This window comes from Carcharodon carcharias, chromosome 11 (assembly GCF_017639515.1).
Source record: "Carcharodon carcharias isolate sCarCar2 chromosome 11, sCarCar2.pri, whole genome shotgun sequence".
NCBI classification, from domain to species: domain Eukaryota; kingdom Metazoa; phylum Chordata; class Chondrichthyes; order Lamniformes; family Lamnidae; genus Carcharodon; species Carcharodon carcharias.
This window is the reverse complement of record NC_054477.1, coordinates 44,716,207-44,742,444: the sequence shown is the minus strand read 5'-3', so window position 1 is coordinate 44,742,444 and position 26,238 is coordinate 44,716,207. Positions and strand designations below refer to the sequence as shown.

The following is a 26,238-nucleotide window of genomic DNA, read 5'->3' as shown; positions in this document are numbered from 1 at the left end:
GCTGTTCAGCAGTAATTATGAACTTAATACGCTGTTAAAAACCCAGCTACTCCTCAAATAACAAAGTGTTACTTTTTCCATGGGTTTTTACAGCGAGGCTAAGAGAGTGTAAGTATGGAAGTTTTCATTGATTCAGTGATTTTTTTAATTGATTGCGTTCTAGCGGGACCTCAACAGCACACCCTCTGGAGAAACAAAGTATGACTGACAGCAACTTCTGGACTTCTGTGTTTAACTGCACAGAAGAGTTATAGCGGCAACTGCTGACAGTTGTGCCATCACTAATATCGCAAAATCCAGGCCTACATGTTTATGTAAATGCATTTACATTTTTCTAAATACAGTACACAGAGGAGATCTTTCCTCCCCAGTTTTATGGCTTAGGATGATTTGATAACCAGGATAATATAAATAATGCACAATTTTTGAGCATATCCTGTGACATAGGAAGTACTGTGATTTTATATGCTTATAGTTCTACTTTATTATAATGGTACATTATATATTTAAAAATAGTTAATGGTATTTTTGATACAGTATCCCAAGACTCCAAAGATTATTGAGCTGCTACAATCCAAAAGAACCAGTTTTCCTTGGAGAGCGTTATGGATATGGACTGGGCACTGGTGGATACAGTTACATAACAGGAGGTGGAGGGTAAGTTACTTAACCAAGATTGTGTGAAGACAGACACCATAGAAGTAAATCAAATGAAACCTTACTGGCCTGGAAATTGATTACTTGGACAACTGTTGTTTGTCTATATTTATCTGTCCAGAATCTGAGTAAAGGGAGGCAATTTTTTATTTTGCCCTTTTGTATTGTTTGCAGATTGTTTGATGAAGTGGAGCATCACTTTTCTCTAATGAGTACAATTTTTGTTGAAGGGTGGACTTAAAACAGCCTATAACCACAACTGATTCAGTAGGTCAGCCTCTTTTATCCAATTTACAGGAACATTTCAACCATCCAAATATTAGAGGCTGGATTTTTGTAGAATTGGGCCAAATCTAGAAGCTTTTAAAAGTGGCAGGCAGGACCCGATTCTGGGAATCCCGGCAACAGTAGTTTTTATCGGCAGAGGATAGAGGAGTCGTAAACTATATTCTGGAACCTTGTGAAACATATGTTCAAAGTATCTTACCCATGCCCTTTCCAAGTCCACCTCCAACCACATCTTCCATACCCCTTCCATGGCCCTCCTGAATCCTCCATGGTCATTCATCCAGTATGCACTAAAGAACCAATGAGCAATTTAATAGCAATGGCAAGTCTTAAAATATACTGAGAAAAAAAACATTCAAAAACCTGCTTTGAGAAAACTGCTGCTCCTACAACCCTATAAAAGTGTCAATCAAATGGAGCCATTATACTATCAATGACAAAGCTTCACCTCACTTCACATCTCTTGCTCTTGTACAAATAAACATATAAACAATGAACGATTTCAATAAAAAATAACTTATTATAACCTCATAAAGATGTAATTTAACCAAAGCAAAAATTCTAGTTCAGCATGTGTAAATAGACTTCCTGCTAAGCTAATCCATTAGTGAGTCTTGGATCTCAGATCAGCATCCATAATGATGGCCACCTATGAACTGTATCAACAGAAACTGTTCGCCAGACATCTGTTTCTCCAGGTGGTCTTACTATGAATGTTTGGCTGAGCTTCAAGTTTCACTAATGGAATCAGCTCAACAGGGGTCTCTTCACACAGGCTAAAGTGGATTGATGCCTTTGATTGACATCTTTATGCGGTTATAATAAGTTATTTTTCTTTAGTGTTTTTCTTTCAATGTTGATATGTTTATTTGGACAGAATTATGAGGTAAGACAAAGCTTCTGTTATTGAAACTATAAATGGCAGTGTCTGACTGACACTTTTACAAGGTTGTAGGAGAAGCAGTTTTTTTTCAAAGCAAATTTCTGAATGAATGTTTTTTAATGACCTGCCGTTGTTATTATATGGCTCATTGGTTCTGTGCATAGTGCATACTGGGTGAGTGGGCATGAAGGCTGCAGGGGTAGGGAGCGTGGGGCTAATGGAAGGCATATCTAAGGGACAAAGGGGATAAGGGAGAAATAGGAGATATGAGGGGGCATGGGGAATGGGGGTTGTGAAAGGTGAGGGCTAGAGGGCCTAATAGCCTTTAGTACAATTGGGCCAAAGTCCCAGAGAACTGAGATGGGCCTTCTAACCAACGAGCAACAGCGCTTGCACGCGTCCATGGCTGTCTCTAACCTGCTTCTGTGTTGATGGGCCTGACTCGATCCTGCCCCTGTTCCGCTTCCCTGGAGTGAAAGTAGTGCTTGTGGGAAATGGAGAAATGACTGCTGAGTTGAGAAATTTTCCAACCCGAGCTTTTCCCTAATTAGCAAAAATCCGGCCCCCAACAGGAAACTTGCGCAAACTTCCAACTGGAAATGCGCCACCCACTATATTGGGTGCAGAATAGAAGAAGCGTCTAACCACACCAGAGGCAGACATTGGGCCCTTTACATATTCAAATATACCAACACCAGTTTGAGATTCTCAGGCTGCATGCCCCAGAACACTGGCAACAAATAAGGTAAATTACCTACCACTGAATCTGTAGCAGGAGTGTTCCTCCTGTGCCTATGTTAAACCCCAACCATGGCAAAGTGAGAATTTGAATTCAGTTTAAAGAATCTAGAGATAGAAAGCTGGTATAAGTGAACATGATCCTGAATCACAGAATCACACAGTGCAGAAGAGGCCCTTCGGCCCGTCGAGTCTGCACCAACTTACCTACCTAATCCCATTTACCAGCACTTGGCCCATAGCTTTGAATGTTATGATGTGCCAAGTGCTTTTTAAAGGATGTGGGGCAACCCACCTCCACCACCCTCCCAGGCAGCGCATTCCAGACTGTCACCACCCTCTGGGTAAAAAAGTTTTCCTTATATCCCCCCTAAACCTCCTTGAACTTGTGTCCCCTCATGACTGACCCTTCAAATAAGTGGAACAGGTGCTCCCTAACCACCCTGTCCATGCCCCTCATAATCTTGTACACCTCAATCAGGGAGTTGCCCCTCAGTCTTCTCTGCTCCAACAAAAACAACCCGAGTCTATCCAACCTCTCTTCATTACTTAAACGTTTTATCCCAGGCAACATCCTGGTGAATCTCCTCTGCATCCCCTCCAGTGCAATCACATCCTTCCTATAATGTGGCAACCAGAACTGCACACAGCACTCCAGCTGTGGCCTCACCAAGGTTCTATTCCACTCCTATATGACCTCCCTACTTTTTGTAATTTATGCCCCGATTGATAAAGGCAAGTGGCCCATATTCCTTTATTACCACCCCACTAACATGCCCTTCCGCCTTCTATGGACACACATGCCAAGGTCCTTTTGTTCCTCGGAACTTTCTAGTGTCATGCCATTCATTAAATACTTCCTTGTCAAATTACTCCTTCCAAAGTGTATCACCTCACACTTTTCAGGGTTAAATTCCATCTGCCACTTATCTGCCCATTTGACCATCCCGTCTATATCTTCCTGTAGCCCAAAACACTCAACCTCACTGTTAACCACCCAGCCAATCTTTGTGTCATCTGCAAACTTACTAATCCTACCCCCCACATAGTCATCTATGTCGTTTATATAAATGATGAATAATAGGGGACCCAGCACAGATCCCTGTGGTACGCCACTGGACACTGGCTTCCAATCACTAAAGCAGCCTTCTGTCATCACACTCTGTCTCCTACAACTAAGCCAATTTTGAATCCACCTTATCAAATTACCCTGTATCCCATGTGCATTTGCCTTCTTTATAAGTCTCCCATGTGGGACCTTGTCAAAGGCTTTGCTGAAATCCATATAATCTACATCAACTGCACTACCCTCATCTACACACCTGGTCACCTCCTCAAAAAATTCAATCAAATTTATTAGGCATGACCTCCCTCTGATAAAGCCATGCTGACTATCCCTGATCAAACCTTGCCTCTCCAAGTGGAGATAGATTCTCTCCTTCAGAATTTTCTCCAATAGTTTCCCTATCACTGGCATGAGACTCATTGGCCTGTAGTTCCCTGGCTTATCTCTACAACCCTTCTTAAATAGCGGAACCACCTTAGCTGTAGCTGCAGATTATTGTAAAAACTCAACTGAATCATTAATATCCTTTAGGGAAGCAAGTCTACCATCCTTCTAGGTCCAGCCTCCATGTAACTTCTGTCCCAGTCCAATGTGGTTGACTCTTAACTGTCCTGTTAAGTGAACTGGCAAGATAGTCAGCTGTATCACAAGAACATATGAAATAAGAGGAGGAGTAGGCCATTCAGCCCTTTGAATATGCTTCATCATTCACTAAGGTCATGGGTCATCTTATACCTCAACCCAATCTTTCTGTACTGTCCTATATCCCTTGGTTCCCTTAATCACTGTCTTGAATCTACTCAGTGACTGATCATCCGCTGCACTCTGTGGTAGAAAATTCTAAAAATTTCTCCTCATCTAAGTTTAGAGTATAAAAGCAAGGAAGTTATGGTGAATCTTTATAAAAGACCGTTTGGTTTCAACTGGAGTACTGTGTCTAATTCTGAGCACCATGCTATAGGAAAAATGTGAGGGCATTAGAGAGGGTGCAACAAAGAAAGGTTCCTGGGGGAAAGATTTCAGTCATGAGGAAATTATTGATGAAGCTGGGGTTGTCCTTTTAGAGAAGAGAAAGTTGAAAGGAAATTTAATAGAGGTGTTAAAAATCAGGAGTTGTCTGACCAAAGTAGACTGGCAGAAACTGTTACCATTGGTGGAAGGTCAAGAACCAGGGGACAATGACTTAAGGTGAATGGCAAAAGAACAAAAGGTGACATGAGGAGAAACAGTTTCACGCAGTGTGTGTTTCGGACCTGGAATGCACTGCCTGAGAGTAAGGTGGAAGCAGATTCAATCATGGCTTCCAAAAGGAAATTGGATAATACCTGAAGAGAAAAAATTTCCAGGGCTACAGGGAAATAGCAGGGGGGTGGTAGCTGAGATGCTCTTGTGGAGGGCTGGCACGGACACGACAGGCCAAATAGCCTCCTTCAGCATTGTAAATAGCTATGGGTCTAAGACTTCAGACAAGTTGTTGGTAAGTCGAACTCCTGTAGTTGTTGACATGGAAACCTTTTCTTGTTCAACAGTTTCAAAATTTTTCTCACCAAATTAGGTTGCATTCAGCCAAATAGACTCACTTTTGAAGTATGCCAGTTTTCTTCTCCTTTGTGCTCATTTTTTGTGCCTTGTGCTGAATATCAAATTCAGTCTTTTTGGACTATCAGATTCTCATAAAATAATGTTCACAAGGATTGTGATCTCCAATTAATTCATGACGTATTAAAGGTTTACAGCCAAGTCACAGCACCCTGTAACACCCATTCATGCCAGCCAGGAAAACAGGAAAGGCTGATCCAGACACAAAAGGCTGAGAACTCAAGAGGAGCACTGACTTGGAAACAAGTACTTACACAGGCTTTCAAAGACATACGCTATAGGCTGGAATTTCCTATGCGCTTCATGACACTGCCACTAGGTTCAAATGGGAGTTCAAAGTCCACACTTTGGGCTGAATTTTCTCATGGGGATCAGGACCGCAGCTTCAGCCATTTGCAGGACACCCGGCCACATTTTATGGGAGTCAGACAACTAATTAGTTGCTGTTACAGCCAACATCCCTTTAAAGGGCAGCCGCCTGCCCCCAGGAGCTGCTGAAAACTCAAGAGGGCCAGCAGCTCAGCAGTGCCACTGCACCTGGTGCCCACTGCTCGACTGCACCTAGAAAAAGAGGGCATCATGGAAGCAGGCTGCCCTCCCAAACAAGTAAGTGGGGTCTGGTGGTGCCAAGGCTGGTCAGGCAGGCCCCAGCGAGGGCTGTGGGGGGTGGGGGTGGTAAGGGAGGGGGAGGTTACTATTCTTGCTGGGGAGCCCATCTGTTGGCCACAGAATGCCAGGATAGGAGGGGCCCCCCCATACTGAGCCCACAGGGAGACCACCAGGCGGAGAGCCCACCTGCCATGGTATATTGCCAGCAGCGGTGGGACGAGCCTTTAATTGCCCACTTAAGCAGCTCTAGTGGCTTCTGGTTGGGAGGCAGTCCTCCACCTCTATCTTCCCTTGTCCATCGGCTAGAAAGTTGGGAGTGAGTCTGTCTCCACCAGCCCTATCTGGTAGCTATGACTAGATTTTACTGTTGTCAGGCAATTAGCTGCCTGAGGCTCTGGCCTATGTATCCATAATGGAGGATGTCCAGCCTCCTAGAGCCACCAACAAATCAGATAGTCAGCATCTCTTTAATCCCAGCAGGAGGACTAGTCAATTATCAAGGTCTTACTTAATTACACGAGACAAACTGACCTGGAGAGTATGAAATCCACCTGCTCTTTACTTTACATTCAGGGGTGGGGTTCATTTTTCAAATATGTACAAATTAATGAAGAAACAGACAACATGACTTTGTTCACAGTGCCTGATTCTCATGGAACATGTTCCCAATGGGCAATAGTTCCCCTATCAAGTTAGCCAGCAGAAGTCAAGAGAGGTGGCTAAGCAAATTATTTCAAGGACCTGGCAGGAAGAAATTTAATGATCTCATCAGGTATCTCGCCATGGTATTATTCCTCTTCAAAGCTTCAATTCTTCTTTCCCCTGCATCCTATACTTTTTCTCCAATCACAACAGGACATTTCACTACACCCTCTCCTGCTTGCACTCAGTCATTCAATACCTGCTACTTCCCTTGTAATTACTTTCCCCTCAGCTGCACTTCCTGCTCTTTCTCTTAGCATGCACACCATCTTACCCCTTCTTGTACATCTTCAAAACTCTTCAGCAACACCCACATTAACCTATTGTTACTCTTCTTTCCAAAGAAACTGGCATCCAATCAATGGGTGACTGTAACAACAGGAAGCAGTCCTGTGCTGTAAACTACCAGTAGATGATGTGTCTATGAACAATCATTGACAAGGAGAGGCTTGAGGACTCTGAAGTTACAGTGCAGGGATGGGAAGAGACACTATTGTTGTGCTAAAATCAGATTACTAGGAGTGGAACCAAACAAGGGAAGTCCCATTGAGCTGGACTGTAGAAATCAACTTGTGTTGAAAGTTGCAGAGACCCATGAGTTTGTCATTCATTGTGAAAAAAATCCTTTCATCAACTTAAGCACTGCCTTCAAGCTTTCAGTGAGTTATTTTATTTTTTAACATTTTTTAAAGTTTACTCTGAGCATAAAGCTCAACATTAGTTGTGCAAGTATCCTTTTTATTGATATCTGCTCTCATTCTATCATGTGCTTCCCACTGGATAACAGCATGACATTTCTGCAGGCTTTCAAATCAGTTATTGCAAAATGATTTCAATTACAGTCACTTTTCGTTTGAACTGACATGGCTTGGAAAAAGTTCTCATCAAACAGAACAAATCTTAGATTCTCCATTTTTCCTCTTTCACGAAGCAGAGGAAATTTCACAGAGGAGCGTTTTATTGTGCAGGACTTGGGGAGCTGGTAGGACATCAGAACCGGAGATTCTGATCTCCACGTTGAGAAGCATGTTCTAACCCACTGACTTCTTCATTTAATTGCAGTATGTGGGCAAGCAATTCACTTGGGAAAGGCGGGTTGTCAATTTCAATATGTTGATTGGCCAATTTCAATTATATTAACATGACTTTTGCAATTTAACGGTAGGTCCATTTGTTGTCAAATCTTCTTGGAACTCACCAGTGAAAACAGGACAAGAACACAGTGGCAGTTGAGGGAGTTAAAGACATGAAAGGTCAATAAGCCAATAAGTTCTGAAACCTCAAGCCTGTGTCTCAGGAGGCGCAGGATCTCACATCAGATGTGACAGACATTTGCAGCCTGCTGGAACAAAACCTGCTGCCAAGTGGCCATGTTTTACCAATGGCTGTCAAAAGTACCACTGCCCTCAACTCTTTTGTCTCTGGGTCCTTCCAGGGCCCTAGCCAGAGACATTTGCAGGATCTCAGAGTTGGTGGACCACAATGCATAGGACAGGTGACTGATGGTTTGTTTGTTGTGACAGAAAATTATGTCAACTTTCCCACTGTTGAGATCAGTCCGAATGAGCAGGAGCTCAGGTTGTGCCTTTAGCTGGCTTCCCAGAGGTGAAGGACCTGATTGCATACGTGTGGCAAATAAGGCACCCCCCACATCAGCCAGGAATTTTCACCATCCACAAGAACTTTCACTTGTGCAGCTGGTGTGCTGGCACAAAAAATATATTTATGCACAAAATTTCTGGGCAGCTGCCAGGATGCTTTTGACCTACGACAGTCTACCCTCCCTGATCACTTTGTACCTCAAAGCAGAGTTAAACTAGCTGTTTAGAGAAAAGGGATACCCACTTAAAAAATGGGATTTTTTAAAAAAATTACATGGGATGAGGGCGTCACTCGCAAGGCCAGCATTTGTTGCCCATCCTTAATTGCCCTTGAACTAAGTGGCTTTAATTACTAGCCGATTTCAAAGAGCAGTTAAGAGTCAACCACTTAGCTATGGATCTGGATTCACATGTAAGGCCACACACTTTAGAGACACTCTGAAGCTCTCCTTGAAGCACGGCAGCATTGACATTAATGACTGAAAGGAACTTGAGAGAAGTTGAAGGCAGTGGTAATTTTGACAGCCATTGGTAAAGCATGGCTACTGCGTCCACTTGGCAGCAGGTTTCCATCAATCAGAATGGTGACAATTTGTCCATCAAGGTGCATCATGCTTTGATTCCCAGTGCCTTAATGATGACGCAGAGCGGTGGCAAAGAAGGAAAGAAAAGGAAGCACTCTGCAGTCTGGGTTCCACTACCTTTTGAGCCCCATATGCCCAAAGATCTGCAGATCGAGAATTAGCCTGTTCAGTCACATGAAGGACCATGGCAGAAACTTGCACCTCTGAGTAAACGTCATCTTAGAACCAAGGGACAGCCGACAATGATGGTGCCCACCCAAACAAAAACTCCCAAGAGTTAATGAAATCCATAAAATAAACAAATGAGTCATTGAACAAGCCATTGACATGCTGAAGTCGTGCTTCAGGTATCTGGGCCAATCTGGAGGAACCCTTCAGTATGCACCAACCAGGATCCCCAGAATGGTCATGGTGTTCTATGTTCTGCATAACATTGTACAGAAGTGAGAGCCCACCCATCTGGCACATTCAGAAGCTATTTCCCATCCCCATCTTCCACCAACACAAAGCTGTCCTGAAAATAATCAAGCATCCCTTCCATAGCCCCCAGTGAACTCAAGTGCTGAGTTCAACAGACCCAATTTTCACTGGAGCAAGGGCCTTATCCTGCAGCCTGGGAGGTACAAATATTTAGAGAAGTTATAAGTGCTCTTGAAGGGCAGATAAGGTCTGTAGAACTGTCAGCTGTCAAGTTATTTAATGGCCATCCCTTTAAAAATTGAAAAAAAGCTGTTTGCCTGCATCTGAAAGTTGAAAAGAAATCTGTTCTAGTAATTTCAAAGCTGTTTGTTGACATAACCTAAGTGTTGTCATTATTGCACTATTAATATTTGACTGCTTACTACATCCTGTCATTATCATAGTGTATGATTGTAAATTCACAGTTTGATTGACAGCTCAAAGAGGTTATTAAAGGATTAGCTGTCTTTAATGTGGGTTTATGCCCACAAGTCTGTTTGTTTTGATAATGGATTAAGTACTTGAGAGGATTTAAATGTTTTGGATGGACTTTCATGAATGGGACTTTGTTTTTTATATAGTGAACTCTTGTTATAGATATTTAGAACTTTGTTTTAGTTCATCTCAGATTTGCCCATAGTGGATACTGCGTGAACATACAAACATGTGAATTAGGAGCAAGAGTTGGTCATTCGGCCCCTCGTGCCTCTTCGGCCATTCAGTAAGATCATGGCTAATCTGATTGTGGCCTCAACTCCACATTTCGCCTACCCCGATAACCTTTGACTCCCTGGTTAGTCAAGAATCTATCTAACTCTGCCTTAAAAATATTCAATGACCCCGCCCCCACCGCTTTCCATGAAAGAGAGTTCACGACCCTTTGAGAGAAAACATTTCTCCTCATCTTGTCTTAAATGGGAGACCCCTTATTTTTAAACTATGTCCCCTAGTTCTAGTCTCTCCCACAAGGGGAAACATCCTTGAAGCATCCACCCTGTCAAGTCCCCATAAAACATTTGGCGTGGACAGCAGGGCGGGAGCAGGAAGCCCATTTTTTGAACTTAAATGTTTAAAGAGTGTGAAGGAAGTGGGGGGCCTCGCTCTTCAGGGCTGTCCTTGGGCGATCGTAGGGTGGAACTCCCCTTCCTTCTTACACACTCCCTCCCTTAAACCCAACCCCTCCCACCTGCCCTCCCACACCCTTCCCCCACCCCCCAACCCCAGTACCCGCCAGCCCCTCTACCTAACCTACCCAAACCCTCCTGGCGCCAGACTCTGGACTTACCTGCTTCAGGGATCCATGGGCCTTAATCTTCCTTACCTTAAGCAATCCTGGCAGCAGCCACTGACAACACTTGGCACTGCCGGGACTGATGGAGCTGCCAGCCAAACCAATTTGCTGGCAGCTCCAGAGGATGGGACCTCCGTCCCAATAAGTGGTGGAAGTCCTATTCAGCCCTCGTTGCTCCATGCCGACGTGGTTTCCAGGGGGGTGGGGGGGGAGGCGTGCCATCAGCCCTGCCCATGTTGTATTATTCCACCGGTGGTCTCACCAGCAGCTGTAGCAAAGCATCGCTACTTTCATGTTCCATTTCACTTGCAATAAACAAAAACATTCCATTTGCCTTCATAATCACTTGCTGTAGCTGCATACTAACTTTTTGTAATTCATATACCAGGACACCCTGAGCCCTCTACCTCAGAGTTCTGAAATCTTTTCATTTAAATAAAATACTGCTTTTCTATTCTCCTGCCAAAGTGGACAAGTTCACATTTTCTCACATTATACACCGTCTGCCAAATTTTTGCCCAACTTACCCTATTTTTGTCCCAGTGCCGAGTGTTCTTTTCACAACTTACTATCCTACCTATCTTTCTGAAATCAGCAAATCTAGCAATCATACATTTGGTCCCTTCATTAAAATTATTGATATAAATTATAAATAGCTGAGGCCCGGCACTGATCCCTGTAGCACTCCACTCGTCACATTTTGCCAACCTGAAAAGAACATATTCATGCCCCCCTCTGTTTCCTGTTAGCTAACCAATCCTCTATCCATGCTAATATAAGTTGGCATGGAGGGTGTAAGGGCAAAGGGTGGTGGGTGGATGTTCATGAGTTGGCACCAAGTTGGCATCGGGCTATAAGGGGTCATGGGGAAGGGTTGGGGCATGGGTTGGCATGGAGGGTATGAAGGGCCATCAGGGTGGGTGGATGGCATGGATAGCCATAGGGGTTATAAGGGGCCATGGGGATAGATAGAGGCATGGGTTGGCATGACATGTATGAAGGCCATTGGAGTGTGTGGGGGACATGGTTTGACATGGAGGATATGAAAGAGCATGGAGTAGATGGGGGAAATGGGTAGGTATAGGGGTTATAAGGGGCCATGGGGATGGGTGGGTGGGGGCATGGGTTGGCATGAATTGGCAATGGGGAGTGGGTGGGAGTGAGAACTAGCAGGCTTAATGTTTAGGAAAACAACCGGGACCAAATCCTACAGAACCAAGGTAGGCCCTTTAAACAGTCCACCTCAGAACTTGGCAGCTCCTGTGGTCGCTTCCTATCTGCATCCCGAGATGGTGGGCCCAACTCCATTCTGCACAAGCTCCCCTCCACCCACTTACTCACCGAAACAAAGATCCCGCCATTCAGGGCATTTTTTCCCAAGGCGGGTGCAGCAAGCCTGGGAATTTCTCAATCTTTACTACCTGATTTGGGAGTGAAAATCCAGGCCCATATTTCCAAATGTTGATGTACAGAATAGAAAGCGATGTAGTAGCATTTCAATGGCATGTTCTGTCTGTGCCAATTTAATATTAATAAGACAGGATAGTCAATGATAACAATGGGAAACTTAAAAATAAATCCAATCTGAGGATGAGACCCACAGCTGTTTTTCTTTACTGTGCCATAATCAAGGATGTGGCTTCTAAATGCTGCAACAGCACTAATAGAAAACATTACTGCTTCAAATGATGCCACATACATAACTACTGCAGGCATATTCACAGCCTAACCACTGATAGCACGTACACAATCATTTTATTTCGAGTGGAGTATGCTGAAAAAAAGAGAGGGCTTTTGAAAACTGGAATTTGGTGAGAGTGGAAATTGGGAGCAGGTGTGAAAGAAATTACTAAAAAAGAAACAAAGATCAAAAGCTAAGTGTTCAATTATTTACTCTTCCCTTAACACTTAGTCACATGCTAAACTAAGTGTTAACAAAATGTAAAAAATAGAAATTAATATTGGGAACACTGGGCAGTTTGAGTCAAATGTGAGACTGGATTCACAACCTTTAAGGAAGGCAGCTTTACATCAGTGAAACAGTTGGGTTTTTAACAACAATTCGACAGATTCACTTTTCTCAGTAAACTTGTTTTATTTTTAAACTGAATTCAAATTTGTAGTTGGCCATTACAGATTTGAACACACGATTTCCGGATTATTTGTCCAGGCTCTGGATTACTAATTTAGTAATATGACCATTACTATGGCCCCATGTAATGAATAGGCTTGATAAGCCAAATGACCTTCCTTGCTGCCTGCTTCCTTGTGTTCTTATATTACTTTTAGTGATCTTTAGCAACTGCTATTTAATAAAGCAACTGGTCAGCTAGAAAATATCTTTTGATGCGTGATCAGTGGAGCTACTGAGTACCATTCGTAGACTAACAGAATAACATTTGTACTTCCCATTATTTTGATTCCCTCATCATCAACACCACGCTAAATATCATTTCCAGGTACTTGACAGTAAGATTAATGCAACAAACAAATTTGAATGCCACTCAGTTTTGCTACTAAAGTTAAGAGATGTGAATTTCTTCCTCCAGAAATTGTAGTCAAGTTATCTCTTCCATTGAAATCATCATCAACATTAATTTTCAAATAAGTAGCATCCAGAAACAAATAAGTTCACAAGCAGGCTTCAAACATGAAACATTAGGCTCTGTTAAATGATACCAATGATTTAAACCTAAACTGATGTTTAAAATTAATCTAATGTGTCATTTATTTGTTCCCAGTTTTAGCTCAATTCTCTTGCTTTTTTGTATAGAATTGTCTTTAGCAGAGAAGCAGTAAAGCAATTACTTGCAAGTGGATGCAGTTGTTACAGTAATGATGCACCTGACGATATGGTTCTGGGAATGTGTTTCAACAGCCTTGGTATCCCAGTAACACACAGTCCTCTTTTCCACCAGGTAATCCTCCCTTTTAAATGGTCTCCTGTCAATACAAAAAAATCGATTGCATACTAGAAGCAACAAACCATTTAATTATTTGCGGATAAAATGGAGGTTCTTTACAGATATATAAAAAAGGGAGAAAAAACTGCAAATGGCTGTCAGTGTCTGAAAAAAAGAAATGATGAGTTATCATTTCAGATGACAGTTAAATTCTACTCAAAATGTTAACCCTTTATTCTCAGATACTGACAGATCATATGTTCATTTCTGTTAATATGTTTTTATTCCTTTTTTGTGCATGTTTAGTGCTTTTAGTGCAGCTCTGGAAATTGAGAACTATATTACAGCACTGCATGGACTATTTTGCAAATTAATTTCAATGTTAATGTTTTTTGTAATTTTTTGCCAATTACAGTGGACCCTTAAGTATCATAAGATATGTTATCCTACTGACCATTCTAAACTAACCATCAGTTTCCTTACAAAGATTTTGGAATTAATTGCTTGTGATTCCATTTCCTAATAGAAATTCAGCCAGTTTGTCTAAAAAAAAAACTGTCATGCATTTTGTTCCAGCATCCACTGAAATATTTGTTCCACAATCGTATTGCACTTCTAATAAATAACATTGCCTAAGTTTCTTATTTTTTTCAGATTTTTAACTTTAAACCATATCCCCTAGCCCTTGGGCAGAATTTTACGTCCAGCAGGTGGGTGCTCACCCAACCAGATCAGTGGGGGAGGGTAAAATTGCACAAGATGACATCGGGAAAAATAAAATTAAAATAAATATTGTGGACAGCATTTTCATTAGGTATATTTTCAGGTGCTTAATTGTGATGCATGGACAATTTTTGGCAACTTTTTAAACCCTTATTTAGCCATTTGAAGGTTTGCAGATCCCTGAGGCAGCTGCTTGCCTTCAGGGAGCTCTCTCACAGCGCTCACCTGCGCCCACAGTGACGTCATCGCCCGCCCTCTTATCGCCCCCACCACGGCAGCACTGAGAATTTCAGCAAGTGTTTCATGCTGGCTGGCTGTTAATTGGCCAGCCAGTGTGAAATTGCAGTCAGGGGACAATCGCAGTCAGTGGTTTGTTTCCCGAACAGCCCCAAGCCCACCGATTGCGCGCACCCTCCAAGGGTAAAATTCAGGCCCTTGAATCCTGACAAAAAAATCTTCCTGGATCTAAACTCTTAATTCCTGTGAAAATGGAGCAAGAGAAGTTTAAGTTGAAGAATTTTGGGCAGAATTTTGCCCTAGATAGGCGGGCAGGTGGGCAGCCGATCGCCGCCGCCGAAACTGGCCCCGCCACCATTTTAAGTGGGCGGGCCAATTAAGCCCAGCCCAGCAGTGCTATGCACTTTCTGTGCGGGGTCGGGGGGGGATTCCCCAAATGCAAGAGTGCGCTCTTTCGCGTGCTTCCTGAGGCAAAGTGCTGCCTCGGGGAGATCGCTGAAAGGCTGGCAAATATAAAAAATAGAACAATAAAAAATTCATTAACATGCCCCCCTCATGTGAAAATGTCACACGAGATGGGACATGTTAATAAAATAAACAAAAACGTTATTAAACGTTTTTAAAACTGCGATCAAACCTCATCCCGCCACTGGATGAGGTTTGTAAAAAAAAAAAATCACCTACCCGCCTGCCCATTGGGTTCGTGCGCCAAGCCGAACTTCGCAAAATCTTCGATGATTGGCAAGTTAAGGGCCTTAACAAGGCCTTTAATTAATGGCGGGCGCACGTCCCACTGCAGAGCGCGCCCGCCAACTGAAATATCGCGATGCCGCGCGCTGATGTCAGGAAGTTCGCGTGACATTTTAGGCGCTAGCATGCGGACTCCACCACACGCACGCCAGCCAGAAGATTCTGCCCTTTAAATTTCCCCTCATATTCCCCTTCCCAGAGAGTAAATTCACTCAGTAGACAACTGACTCATTCTGATCCCAGGCTGACTCTGTCCAATCACAGCCTTACCTGATAGATCATTCCTACCCATCCAAGTCTCAAACATTTTCCCACAACTGACATGAAGCCAAAAGGTGAATTCCCTTTTTTCCCAAAGTGGAGATCACATTTGCTGCTTTTTAATTCATTAGGATGTTACTCAATTCCAGTAAATTTTGAATGATATTGTTGAAGGGGTTTGTAATCACCTCATGGTACGCATGGATAGAAATTGTCAGTCTTGTTTAGGTTCAGCTTCCTAAACCATTTAACTAATATGCTTTCCAGTTTTCTCAGACCAATATATACCTCACTCAACTGAGTTGTCTGCCTTTTTCAACAGTAAAAAGTTAAAATAATTATTTCAAATCCCACTGTATTCTGCCCTTAGATATCACCTTCCCTTGCCACTGTTAAACAGTTCAAATTCCCTTTATAAAAGCAAAAAAACTGCGGATGCTGGAAATCCAAAACACAAATGAAAATACCTGGAAAAGCTCAGCAGGTCTGACAGCATCTGCGGAGAGGAGTACAGTTAACGTTTCGAGTCCGTATGACTCTTCAACAGAACTAAGTAAAAATAGAAAAGAGGTGAAATGTAAGCTGGTTTAAGGGGAGTGGGACAGGTAGAGCTGGATAGAGGGCCAGTGATAGGTGGAGATAGCAAAAAGATTTCATAGACAAAAGGACAAAGAGGTATTGATGGTGGTGATGTTAGCTAAGAAATGTGCTAATGGTGGCATTAAGGGTAGAAAGCAGGACAAGCAAGGTATTGATAGCCCTAGTAGGGGTGGGGTGGGGGGAAGGGATTGAAATAGGCTAAAAGGTAGAGATAAAGCAATGGATGCAAATACATTTAAAAATAATGGAAATAGGCTGGAAAATAAAAATATATATAAATTATTGGAAAAATGGGGATCAGAAAGGGGGTGGGGATGGAGGAGAGAGTTCATGATCTAAAGTTGCTGAACTCAATGTTCAGAACGGAAGGCTGTAAAGTGCCTAGTTGGAAGATGAAGTGCTGTTCCTCCAGTTTGCGTTGAGCTTCACTGGAACATTGCAGCAGGTCAAGGACGGATATGTGAGCATGAGAGCAGGGTGGTGTGTTGAAATGGCAAGCGACAGGGAGGTCTGGGTATTGCTTGCGGACAGAACGAAGGTGTTCTGCAAAGCGGTCACCCAGTCTGTGTTTGGCGTCTCCAACGTAGAGGAAACTGCATTGGGAGCAGCGAATGCAGTAGACTAAATTGAGGGAAGTGCAAATGAAATGCTGCTTCACTTGAAAGGGGTATTTGGGCCCTTGGATGGTGAGGAGGGGGGAAGTAAAGGGGCAGGTGTTGCACCTTCTGCGGTTGCATGGGAAGAGCCGTGAGAGGGGGTTGAGGTATAGGGGGTGATGGAAGAGTGAACCAGGGTGTCCCGGAGGCAACTACTCTTTATGTTCTTCTCTTGCTCCTGATTTACTTAAAGAATCCTTGGCAATTATCCATTATATTTTTTACTATACAACTCTTATATTTCCTGTTTGCATCAACCCTTCTAAGTGATGATTTAATTCTCCCTGTCTTGCTCCTTTGCTGTACATCTCAGAATTTTATGCATCTTTCCTTTATCCGTATTGGCACTTTATGTTGGTTTGATTCTTTTTTTGAGCTGTGAAACACATTTCTGGAATAAAGTGTCTCTGCAATGTTAAAAATAATCTCCTTTGAGCACTCCCGTTTTCCCTCCACACTCTTCCCTTTAAATAGTCCGAAGAATTTTTCTTTCGAATGTATCCATTCTGTGCATTATGAAATATTGCTTTAAATGGGCAGAATTATGCCCTCGGTGGGTGGGCCCCACTGGCTCGGCAGTGGGTGGGCAGCCGACACCTGCCACCAAAACGGGGCCTGCCTCCATTTTGAGTGGGCGGGCCATTTAAGCCCCGCCCAGCTAGCTGCCTGACGATAAATGCTTTGCGCTTCCTGTGCGGGGGCGGGGGGGGATTCCCCAACTGTCAAAGTGTGCTCTTTTGCGCATGCGCACGAAAGAGTGCACTGCTCCCTGAGACTAAGTGCTGTCTCAGGGAGATTAGTGACAGTGTAAAAAACTTTAAAAATAGAAAATAAAAAAATTATTAACATGTCCTCCTCATGTGACAATGTCACACAAAATGGCACATGTTAATAAGAAGCACAGAAACTTTATTAAAGTTTTTAAAAATGGACGTGAAACCTCATCCCGCCAGTGGATGAGGTTTCATGTATTATCAGAAGCCCCCTGGGGCTCCTGGCCTGCCCGCCAGCCTTAAGGTTGGACGGACAGGGTCTTTGATTATCTTAATTATCCTGTCAATGGCCTCAATTGGCCATTGACAGGTCGGTGGGCGGACAGCGGATTTCACTGTCCGCCCACCTTCCTAAAGATTTAAATGGACCGGAATGATGTCGGGAGTTCCCCCCAACGTCATCCCGCATCATTTTCACGTCGGCGAGCGGGCCCTGCCCCCAACTTGCCGACAGGAAAATTCTGGCCAATGTCTACCACTGAATTTCTATTGACCTATCTCTTAAGCTAATTTGCCAGCTCACTTTAGCTAGCTCTGCTTTCATGCCCTCATAATTGTCCTTATTTAAGTTTAAAATACTAGTCTTAGACCCACATTCTCTTCCTTAAACTGAATGTAAAGCTCAATCATATTATGATCACTGCTACCTAGGGGTGCCTTCACTGAGGTCATTAATTAATCCTATCTCATTATACAATATCAGGTCTAGTATAGCTTGTTCTCTGGTTGGCATCAGAATGTGCTATTCTAGGAAACTATCCCAAAAACATTAAATGAATTTCTTATCTAGGCTACCTTTGCTCATCTGATTTTTCGAGTCTAGATGTAGATTAAAATCCTCCATGATTATCACCGTACCTTTCTGACAAGCTCCCTTTATTTCCTCCTTTTATACCCTGACCTACCATGAGGTTACTGTTCAGGGGCCTGTACACCACTCCCACAGATGACTTCTTGCCTTTTATCATTTTTCATCTCTACCCAAACTGCTTCTACATCCTAGTTTCCTGAACTTAGATCATCCCTCTCTATCTACCATCATTAATTAACAGAGCCACTTCTGCACCTTTTCCTAGCTTCCTGTCCTTCCTAAATACCCTGCAAAATTCAGGTCCCAATCTATGTCATCCTGCAACCATGTTTCTGTAATGGCTATAAGATCATACTTGTTTATCTCTGTTAGCATTATGTTTTGTTTCAAATGTTACATGCATTCAAGTACAGAGCCTTTAGTATTGCCCTTTTATTATTTTTGTAACCTCTGCTGATTTACTCTTAGATTTGTATTCTCTGCCCCTTCCTGTGGTGATCTGTTTATCATTATCCACATTAATACCTTTCTGTCTTGCCTTGTCTCTACTCTTTGATTTAACACATCTTCCCAAATTTGATCCCTTGCCCCCACCATTTAATTTAAAGCCCTCTCTACTTCTTTAGCTATGTGGCTCGCTAGAACACCGGTCCAGACATGGTTCAGGTGTAGACCCTCCTAAAGGTACAGCCCCCACTTTCCCCTGTACTGGTGCAAGTGCCCCACAGACTGGAACCTACTTCTCCCACACTGCTCTTTGAGCCATCCAGTCATCTCTCTAATTTTATGCAGCCCATGCCAGATTGCACATGGCTCAGGTAATAACCCCAAGATTATTATCTTTGAGGTTCTGCTTTTTAATTTAGTGCCTCACTCCTCATACTGATTATGCAGAACCTCTTTCATAGTTCTACCTTTGTCATTAGTAACTAAATGGATCATGACATCTGGATCCTCCCCGTCCCAATGCAAGTTCCGCTCTAGCCTTAAGCAGGTGTCCTGAACCCTGGCACCAGGCAGGCAACACAGCCGTCTAGACTCTCGCTCTTTGCTGCAGAGAACAGTGTCAATCCCTCTCACTATACTGTCACCTACGACCACTGCATTCCTTATTGCTCCCCCCATTTGAATGGCTTCCTGTACCACAGTGCCATGGTCAGTCAGCTCATCCACCCTGCACCCCCATCTTCATCCAAACAAGAGAACCTCAAACCTATTGGACAATTGCAAAGACCAAGACTCCTGCACTCCTGGCCTCTGAGTCTCTTTACCTGCCTCACTCGCAGCCATATCCTCCTGTCCCTGACCACTGACTAAATCATCAGACCCTATCCTCAGGGGCGTGACTGCCTCCTGGTACAAAGCATCCAGGTAGCTTCTCCCCTCCCTGATGTGTCACAGTGTCTGCAGCTCAAGCTTGAGGAGCTGCAAACACTTATTGCAGACATGTATGCTCTGGATCACACTGGTACCCAGGAGCTCTCACAGGCTGCAGCCGTGCACATCACCTGTCCTGGCAACCTTAATGTGTCTTAATTAACTACTTAATTATATTGTTCACTTATTTATTTTCCTTATTTATATATTTTCTTAAACTTACCACCAGTTCTTGTACTATTTTAAACCTTAGGAATAGAATAGATCATAACCACTTACCAGATACTCACCTAGCTTCTCACTCAGCTAGCTTCTTTCCCTGTAGTAGAGTAAGAACTAATAGAGTGAACAAATTAGAAAAGCAAAAGGAAGGAACACCTCCTTCCTCGCCTCACTTAACTCCCCAAACTCCCAGGTATACACTCAGTTCCAAATGCACTCGTTTGCAAGGCTCCACTAAGACCCCTGTATTTATACTAAACTGAACTGCAGTTACAGAAAGCAGATTAAACCTGCTAGCTAATTGACTACTTAGTTCTTAGTAGAATGTGATTTCCCTGCCTGAGACTGGCAGAAACATATTCTGTATACTTACTTACACAGTACTTTCCAGTTCTGCTATTTACAGACGACTAGATTTTTCAAGAACAAGATTAACACTTTAAACTCCCCCACTCACCAAACCCACAGGTATACACCCAGTTCCAAACTATACTCATTTGCCAAACTGCAAAAATGGTATGGGATGGGTCTTCCAGATTTTGACCTCTTCTGCCATTTTCGCACCAATGGAGAGGCCCTCTATCACTGCAAAAACCCAGGCCCCACTGCTTGTTATGATCTTCCATAGCAGTACAACCATTGCCATTTACCTTACAGTGGGTGACCTGTGACATATTTCTACCACAAACATTTTCCTTTTTCTACTTCTACATCTACACTAGGAGATTTTGTGCCAACTGCCACTTTTATGATAAGATAATAAGTTATTTTGTTTAAAAATAAAAGTGAACTACCATATGGTGATTTGTTTTTCTATAGAATTTTTGTGAATATATTGGAGGTATTCACAAAAGTGAACATTCTCATTAAGAGAAATAGCCACCAACCTGGCAATAATGGTCACCTTAAAACCAGCAATTCCTCTTCAGATTTACCATAATGGAGGAGAACTAACAGATAAACAAGATTTCCCAAGTTATACCCCATATCGTTGCTTTCAATTTTGAATTTGCCAGCTTCAGTTTCAACTCATTGGTCCTATTGGCAAATTGAGCAGATCCATTAGCTTAGATTTCCCCTTACTAACCTTCTCACAACTCCAGCCATTGCTCCTATTATAAACCCAAATGTGCCTTCCAAAAATGCATTCCCAATGCCACTCACATTCTTTCAACTACAGAAGTGAGAAATAAATATTTTTGGGAGACATGTGGCTTAAATCATTTTATATTGGAAACACTAGGCTACCTTTCAAGAGAGTGGATGGAACATGAGGCAAAAGAACTCAAATAGAAACAAAAACTTTGACTTTTTCTTTCTCAGAGGGTTGTGCGACTTTGGAATTCTCTGCCTCAGAAGGTGGTGGAGGCAGGGTCATTGAATATTTTTAAGACAGAGGTAGATAGATTCTTGTTAGGCAAGGGAATCAAAGGTTATCGGGGTTAGATGGGAATGCGGAAATCGATACACAAGAAGATCAGCCATGATCTTACTGAATGGTGGAGCAGGCTCGAGGGGTCAAATGGTCTATTCCTGCTCCTATTTCTTATGCTTCTCTGTTCTTATGGATGAGAGTATCCATGGGCCAGGATTTTTCCTATGGCGGGTGAGCTGGACGGGAGAGGAGCCAATCACTGCCCGCGATCGGCATCGCACTGCCATTTTACATGGGTGTGCCAATTAAGGCCTGCCCAGTGTAATACGCAGCCAGTAGTGCTCAATGTTACCTGTGCGGGCGGGAGGAGGAGAGTCAGGGCCAGCGTTCTTTGGCGCACCTGTGCGAAAGAGCACAGCAACCTCCCTGAGGCGCAGAGCTGTCTCAAGGAGATTGAATGGATATGAAAATAATTAAAGGATCGATTAAAAAATTTATTTAAACATGTCCCTTCGTGTGACTGTGTCACGAGTGGGGACATGTTTTTATATTTATGAAAATTAATTTACTTATTTAATAAAAACTTCAGGAAGCTTCATCCCGCTCATGGATGAGATTTCCTGAAAAACGCAAAGGCCGCTTGGGTTTTCGGCCTGCTCGCCAACCTTAAGGTTGGACGCGCAGCATTCTCAAGTGGCTCAATTGGTTTCTTAATGGCCTTAATAGGCCATTTAGATTTCGGCGGGCGCACAGCCGACTTCAGCGCTCACCTGCCAAATGAAATCTCGCGATGATGTCAGAACGTACGCCCAACATCATTGCCCATCATTTTACGCGTCAGCGTGACGGGCCCACCCCTGCACGCCGACCAGAAATTTCTGCCCCATGGGATTTTTCTGATCTCTAATCATGACTTTGCCAGCAGCTGTATAGGAACTGTGCAAACAGCTGTATACGTCATTTCCCCAGGACTCTTCACAGATCTTTACTTAAGTTACAACAGGGGGCTGGGAGAACCCAGATGGAAATTCCAAGTGGCTGTTATCTTGCTGTAGAAATTTTACCTGCTTCTTTGCTTCACCCATCCCATGGCCAATCTTTGTAACACCACCCATTGAAGCTGGATAATGATACTTGCTGACATTTCTTTCTCTATCATCAATTTGTGTCATTCACCATCGGGCATCAAGCATTCACAAGGTTTAAATGAGCAAGCTTCTATTCTTCTATTGGTGCTTCACTTCAAAGTATGAGAGTAGCTTTCATAGTAAAACAATTATTTTAAGGAAGCAAAGTTAACCAATAATTAAAAGGAGATTTAGTGGCTATTTTTCCTGGCCTCAAAGTTCCACAGAAGAAACAACTTAACCATTATAAGTGTTAAAGTCAGTCACTCAACTTCAGATCATATATTAAAATAAATGTGTACAGCCTAGCTGTACTATGGAACATGAATATAAGGAACTGTGTTTCATAGGGCAGAATTTTCCCCCCATCGGGGGGGGAGGGGGTGGAAGTTTAGGAGCGGGCAAGTGGAGGCGCCCCTCCAATCAGCGCCCCCAATTGGGGGCGCGCTGCTATTTTACATGGGCGGGCCAATTAAGGCCCACCCAGCATGATGTCTGCAAGGAAGCGCTGTGCGCTCCCTGTGCGGGCGGGAGGGGGTGAATTTACCTGAGCTGGGAATGCACTCTTTCACGCATGCGCACAAAAAAGCGCACTCCCTGAGGCTAAGTGCTGCCTTGGGGAGATCAGCTCCTGTGTGAAAAATTTTTTAAAACAGAACAGATAAATTCCCCTGACATGTCCTTTCATGCGACACTGTCACATGAGTTGGAACATGTCCATCACTTTCATTGACACTTTTATTAAAAATTTAAAAACCTACATGAAACCTCATCCCACCCACGGATGAGGTTTAATGCTTTTTCTTAAGCCCGCCAGGATTCCTGGCCTGCCCACTAACCTTAAGGTTGGACGGCAGATCCATTCATCAGTTTAACCACTTTGTCAATGGCCTCAATTGGCCATTGACAGGTCGGCGGGCGCACAGCTGATTTTGCTGAGCCCCCGCAGACCTGAAAATTGAAATCGGGGGGTGGGTGATGTCGGGAGTTCTGCCCAATGTCATCCCGCGTCATTTTGCGCATCAGCAGGCAGGCCCCTCCCCCCCGCTCACCGACTGGGAAATCCTGGCCATAATTTCACAGCAGATCCAAACGCGTACTGTGAACAATACTTAACAGCTCTATATATGTCGACGAGCATAACTAAATGCTATCATCATTTAATGAGTATGGCCATTAATCATCGACATTGTGGGAAACAGGGTTTAGTAAAGCTCTAAATAATAACTATTAAAGATATGAAACATATTTCAACAACAACAATTTGCATTTATAAAGCACTTTTAACATTATAAAACATCCCAAGGCACTTCACAGGAGCTTTATCAAACATAATTTGAAAGAGCCACATAATAAGATTTTTAGACAGATGAGGGGTAAATTTTAAGGGGCATCTTAAAGGAGGAAAATGAGGTTGGGGGATGGAGAGGTTTAGTGAGGGAATTCCAGAGTCTCGGGTCTAAGCAGTGGACGGCGTGACTGCCAATGCTGGAGCGATTATAATCAGGGGTACCCAAGATGCTAAACTTGGAGGAATACAGACATCTTGAAGCATTGCGGGGCTGGCAGAGGTTACAGACACAGTGAGGGATGAAGCCATTGAGCAATTTGAAAACAAGTTTCAGAATTTTGAAATTGAGGCAATGCTCAATCAGGAGCCAATGTAGGTGAATATGCACAGGGGTGATGGGTGAATCGGACTTGGTGCGATTTAGGACATGGGCAGCCAAGCCTTGGTCAAGCTCAAGTTTATGGAGGCTGGAGACCATGTCAATGCAATATAATGTTTTCTTTTTTTAACATGATCCCTGTAACACAAACATTGTTATAATAATAACTAATTATAACAAATTTCAGAACCCGTCTAGCCTTATTTGCTTTGCCAAACATACAGTAGCATTAAAAAATCATGGATTTTTTTGACACAAGAAACAAAATATTGGTTTAATAAGCTGAAGGGGATTGAAGAAAGAAGGTTTTCAACATTGCTTTTTTAAAATTGTTTCAGTTTTACCTGCTTCTGTGTTGAAAAATTGAATATTTTGTAAAAAATGCACTTATTAATAGGAAAGGCTGTGCATTAACATTTTATGACTACTGGACACCCACTAGTGCTTTACAGCCAAATAAATGTTTCATGAAATGTAATACTATTGCAATATAGGAAAATTTGGCAGCCAACTTGCACACAGCAAGAGAGAGAAAAAAATAAAAGAAAAAGTAAATAAAATGGTAAAAATATTTTTTCTTGACATTTCCAGCAATTCACTGTCTGAAGAAGTGAGACCCTTCAATTTAAATTGTTCACTTTCAGGGCCTGTGGGGCTGATTGGCAGTCATTAACAATTTTCTACTAATACTAATAATTACTAGGTTTAACTTTATACGGCAAATTAAAGGAGCAATTAATATGCAAATACTGCAAATAAATAATGGAGGTGAGATGCTGTTTGTGCAAAGCAAATGTAGAACAGCATAAATCAACCTTCAAATTTCAGACATTTGACTCTCTTAACTCCCTGAATTTGCTGCTTAGTTTAGACATTAATAATGGTATGCACTTTCACACGCTGTCATTATTTTCAGCAAATTCTGACTCAATGAAAGTATAATAGTGACAGAAATGAAGTAAATGCTATAAAAATAAAAGGATGGTCCTTTATAAATATGCATTTTTTTGAAAAATCTGAACCATGATAGAATTTTTCAAAAGCTACATGGTGGGATAGCTAATAAAATATTGACAACTCCAGAGAATTTGAACCATCTGGCAGTTATGAGCAGAGAAAAAATCTCTAACATGTCTATTGCACTTATTTTCTAGGCACGCCCAATGGACTATCCAAAAGATTATCTTGCACATCAGGTTCCAATTTCATTCCATAAACACTGGAATATTGATCCTGTTGAAGTCTATCTCACTTGGTTGGCGAAAGAGGATGAACCTGTATCAGACCAAATAATAAGGAAACCAAAAAAGGAAAGGGAAGATTTATGAATGCCTTCCTAATGAATATGCATTTTTAATATATCGATAAATAGTTCTTAGATTTCACTAAGACTGAATGCAAATAGCATCACGATTTTCAAAATACCCTCCAAAGCCGTATTCACATTAAAAATTTTGCTTAATACTTTTTATATTACTAAGTAAATTGCTGACTTATATTTGTAATTCACTTGGGCAGTATTTGAAACAGTATTTCTGGAAAGTTTGTGCAATCTGTGCTTTGCTGTTAATGTTATAAGAATTTATATAATTTTGTAAAAATAAAGTTCTATCTATATAAATAACTTACTTTATTATACACACAGTGCTATTTGCTGCTTCAGTTGCCACTGTGATTATGAAAAATTGCCTGGGGGTGAAAATGACCCTGTCTCAGCAAGATCAGATTGGCCATCCATTTTATATCATAAATACACAGAAAATATACAGCACTGAAGGAGGCCATTCATCCCATCATGTCTGCACTAGCCAAAAAAGAGCATTCTAGCCTAATCACACTTTCCAGCTCCTGCAACATCCTTTCAGGCAGTGAGTTCAAGACTGCCATCAACCCCCACCCACACCCCCCGCCAAGTGAAAAAAATTCTCCTTCCCCTCTAATCCCTCTGCCAATTACTTTAATTCGATGTCCCCTATTAGTGATTTCTCTACAAAGGGAAATAAGTCCTTTCTTCCACTCGCTCTATGCCTCTCATAATTTTATACCTCAATTACTCTCAGCCTCCTCTGTTCCAAAGAGAAGAACCCCAGCCTCTCCAATCTTTCTTCATAGCTAAAATTCTCCATTCCTGACAAGATCTTCTTAAATTTCCTCTGTACACCCTCTGGTATGATCACATCCTTCCTTGTAATGAGGCTACCAGAATTGTATGCAGTACTCTAACTGTGGCCTAACAAGTGTTTTACACTCTTAAGATAAAAGCAATATACTGCGAA

At 42.5% G+C, this 26,238-nt stretch overlaps 1 protein-coding gene across 2 annotated transcripts in view; it reads left to right on the top strand.

Moving 5' to 3' along the window:
- The window catches only part of b3glcta (beta 3-glucosyltransferase a), a 234,110-nt gene extending 208,527 nt beyond the window's left edge, over positions 1 to 25,583 (top strand). For both annotated transcript variants that reach the window (XM_041198585.1, XM_041198586.1), the window contains 3 exons: positions 538 to 657; positions 13,251 to 13,395; positions 25,117 to 25,583. In XM_041198585.1, the coding sequence (XP_041054519.1) occupies positions 538 to 657; positions 13,251 to 13,395; positions 25,117 to 25,290 (439 nt within the window). In that variant the 3' untranslated portion in view covers positions 25,291 to 25,583. The remainder of the gene's footprint in view (positions 1 to 537; positions 658 to 13,250; positions 13,396 to 25,116) is intronic.
- The last annotated feature ends 655 nt before the right edge of the window (positions 25,584 to 26,238 follow it).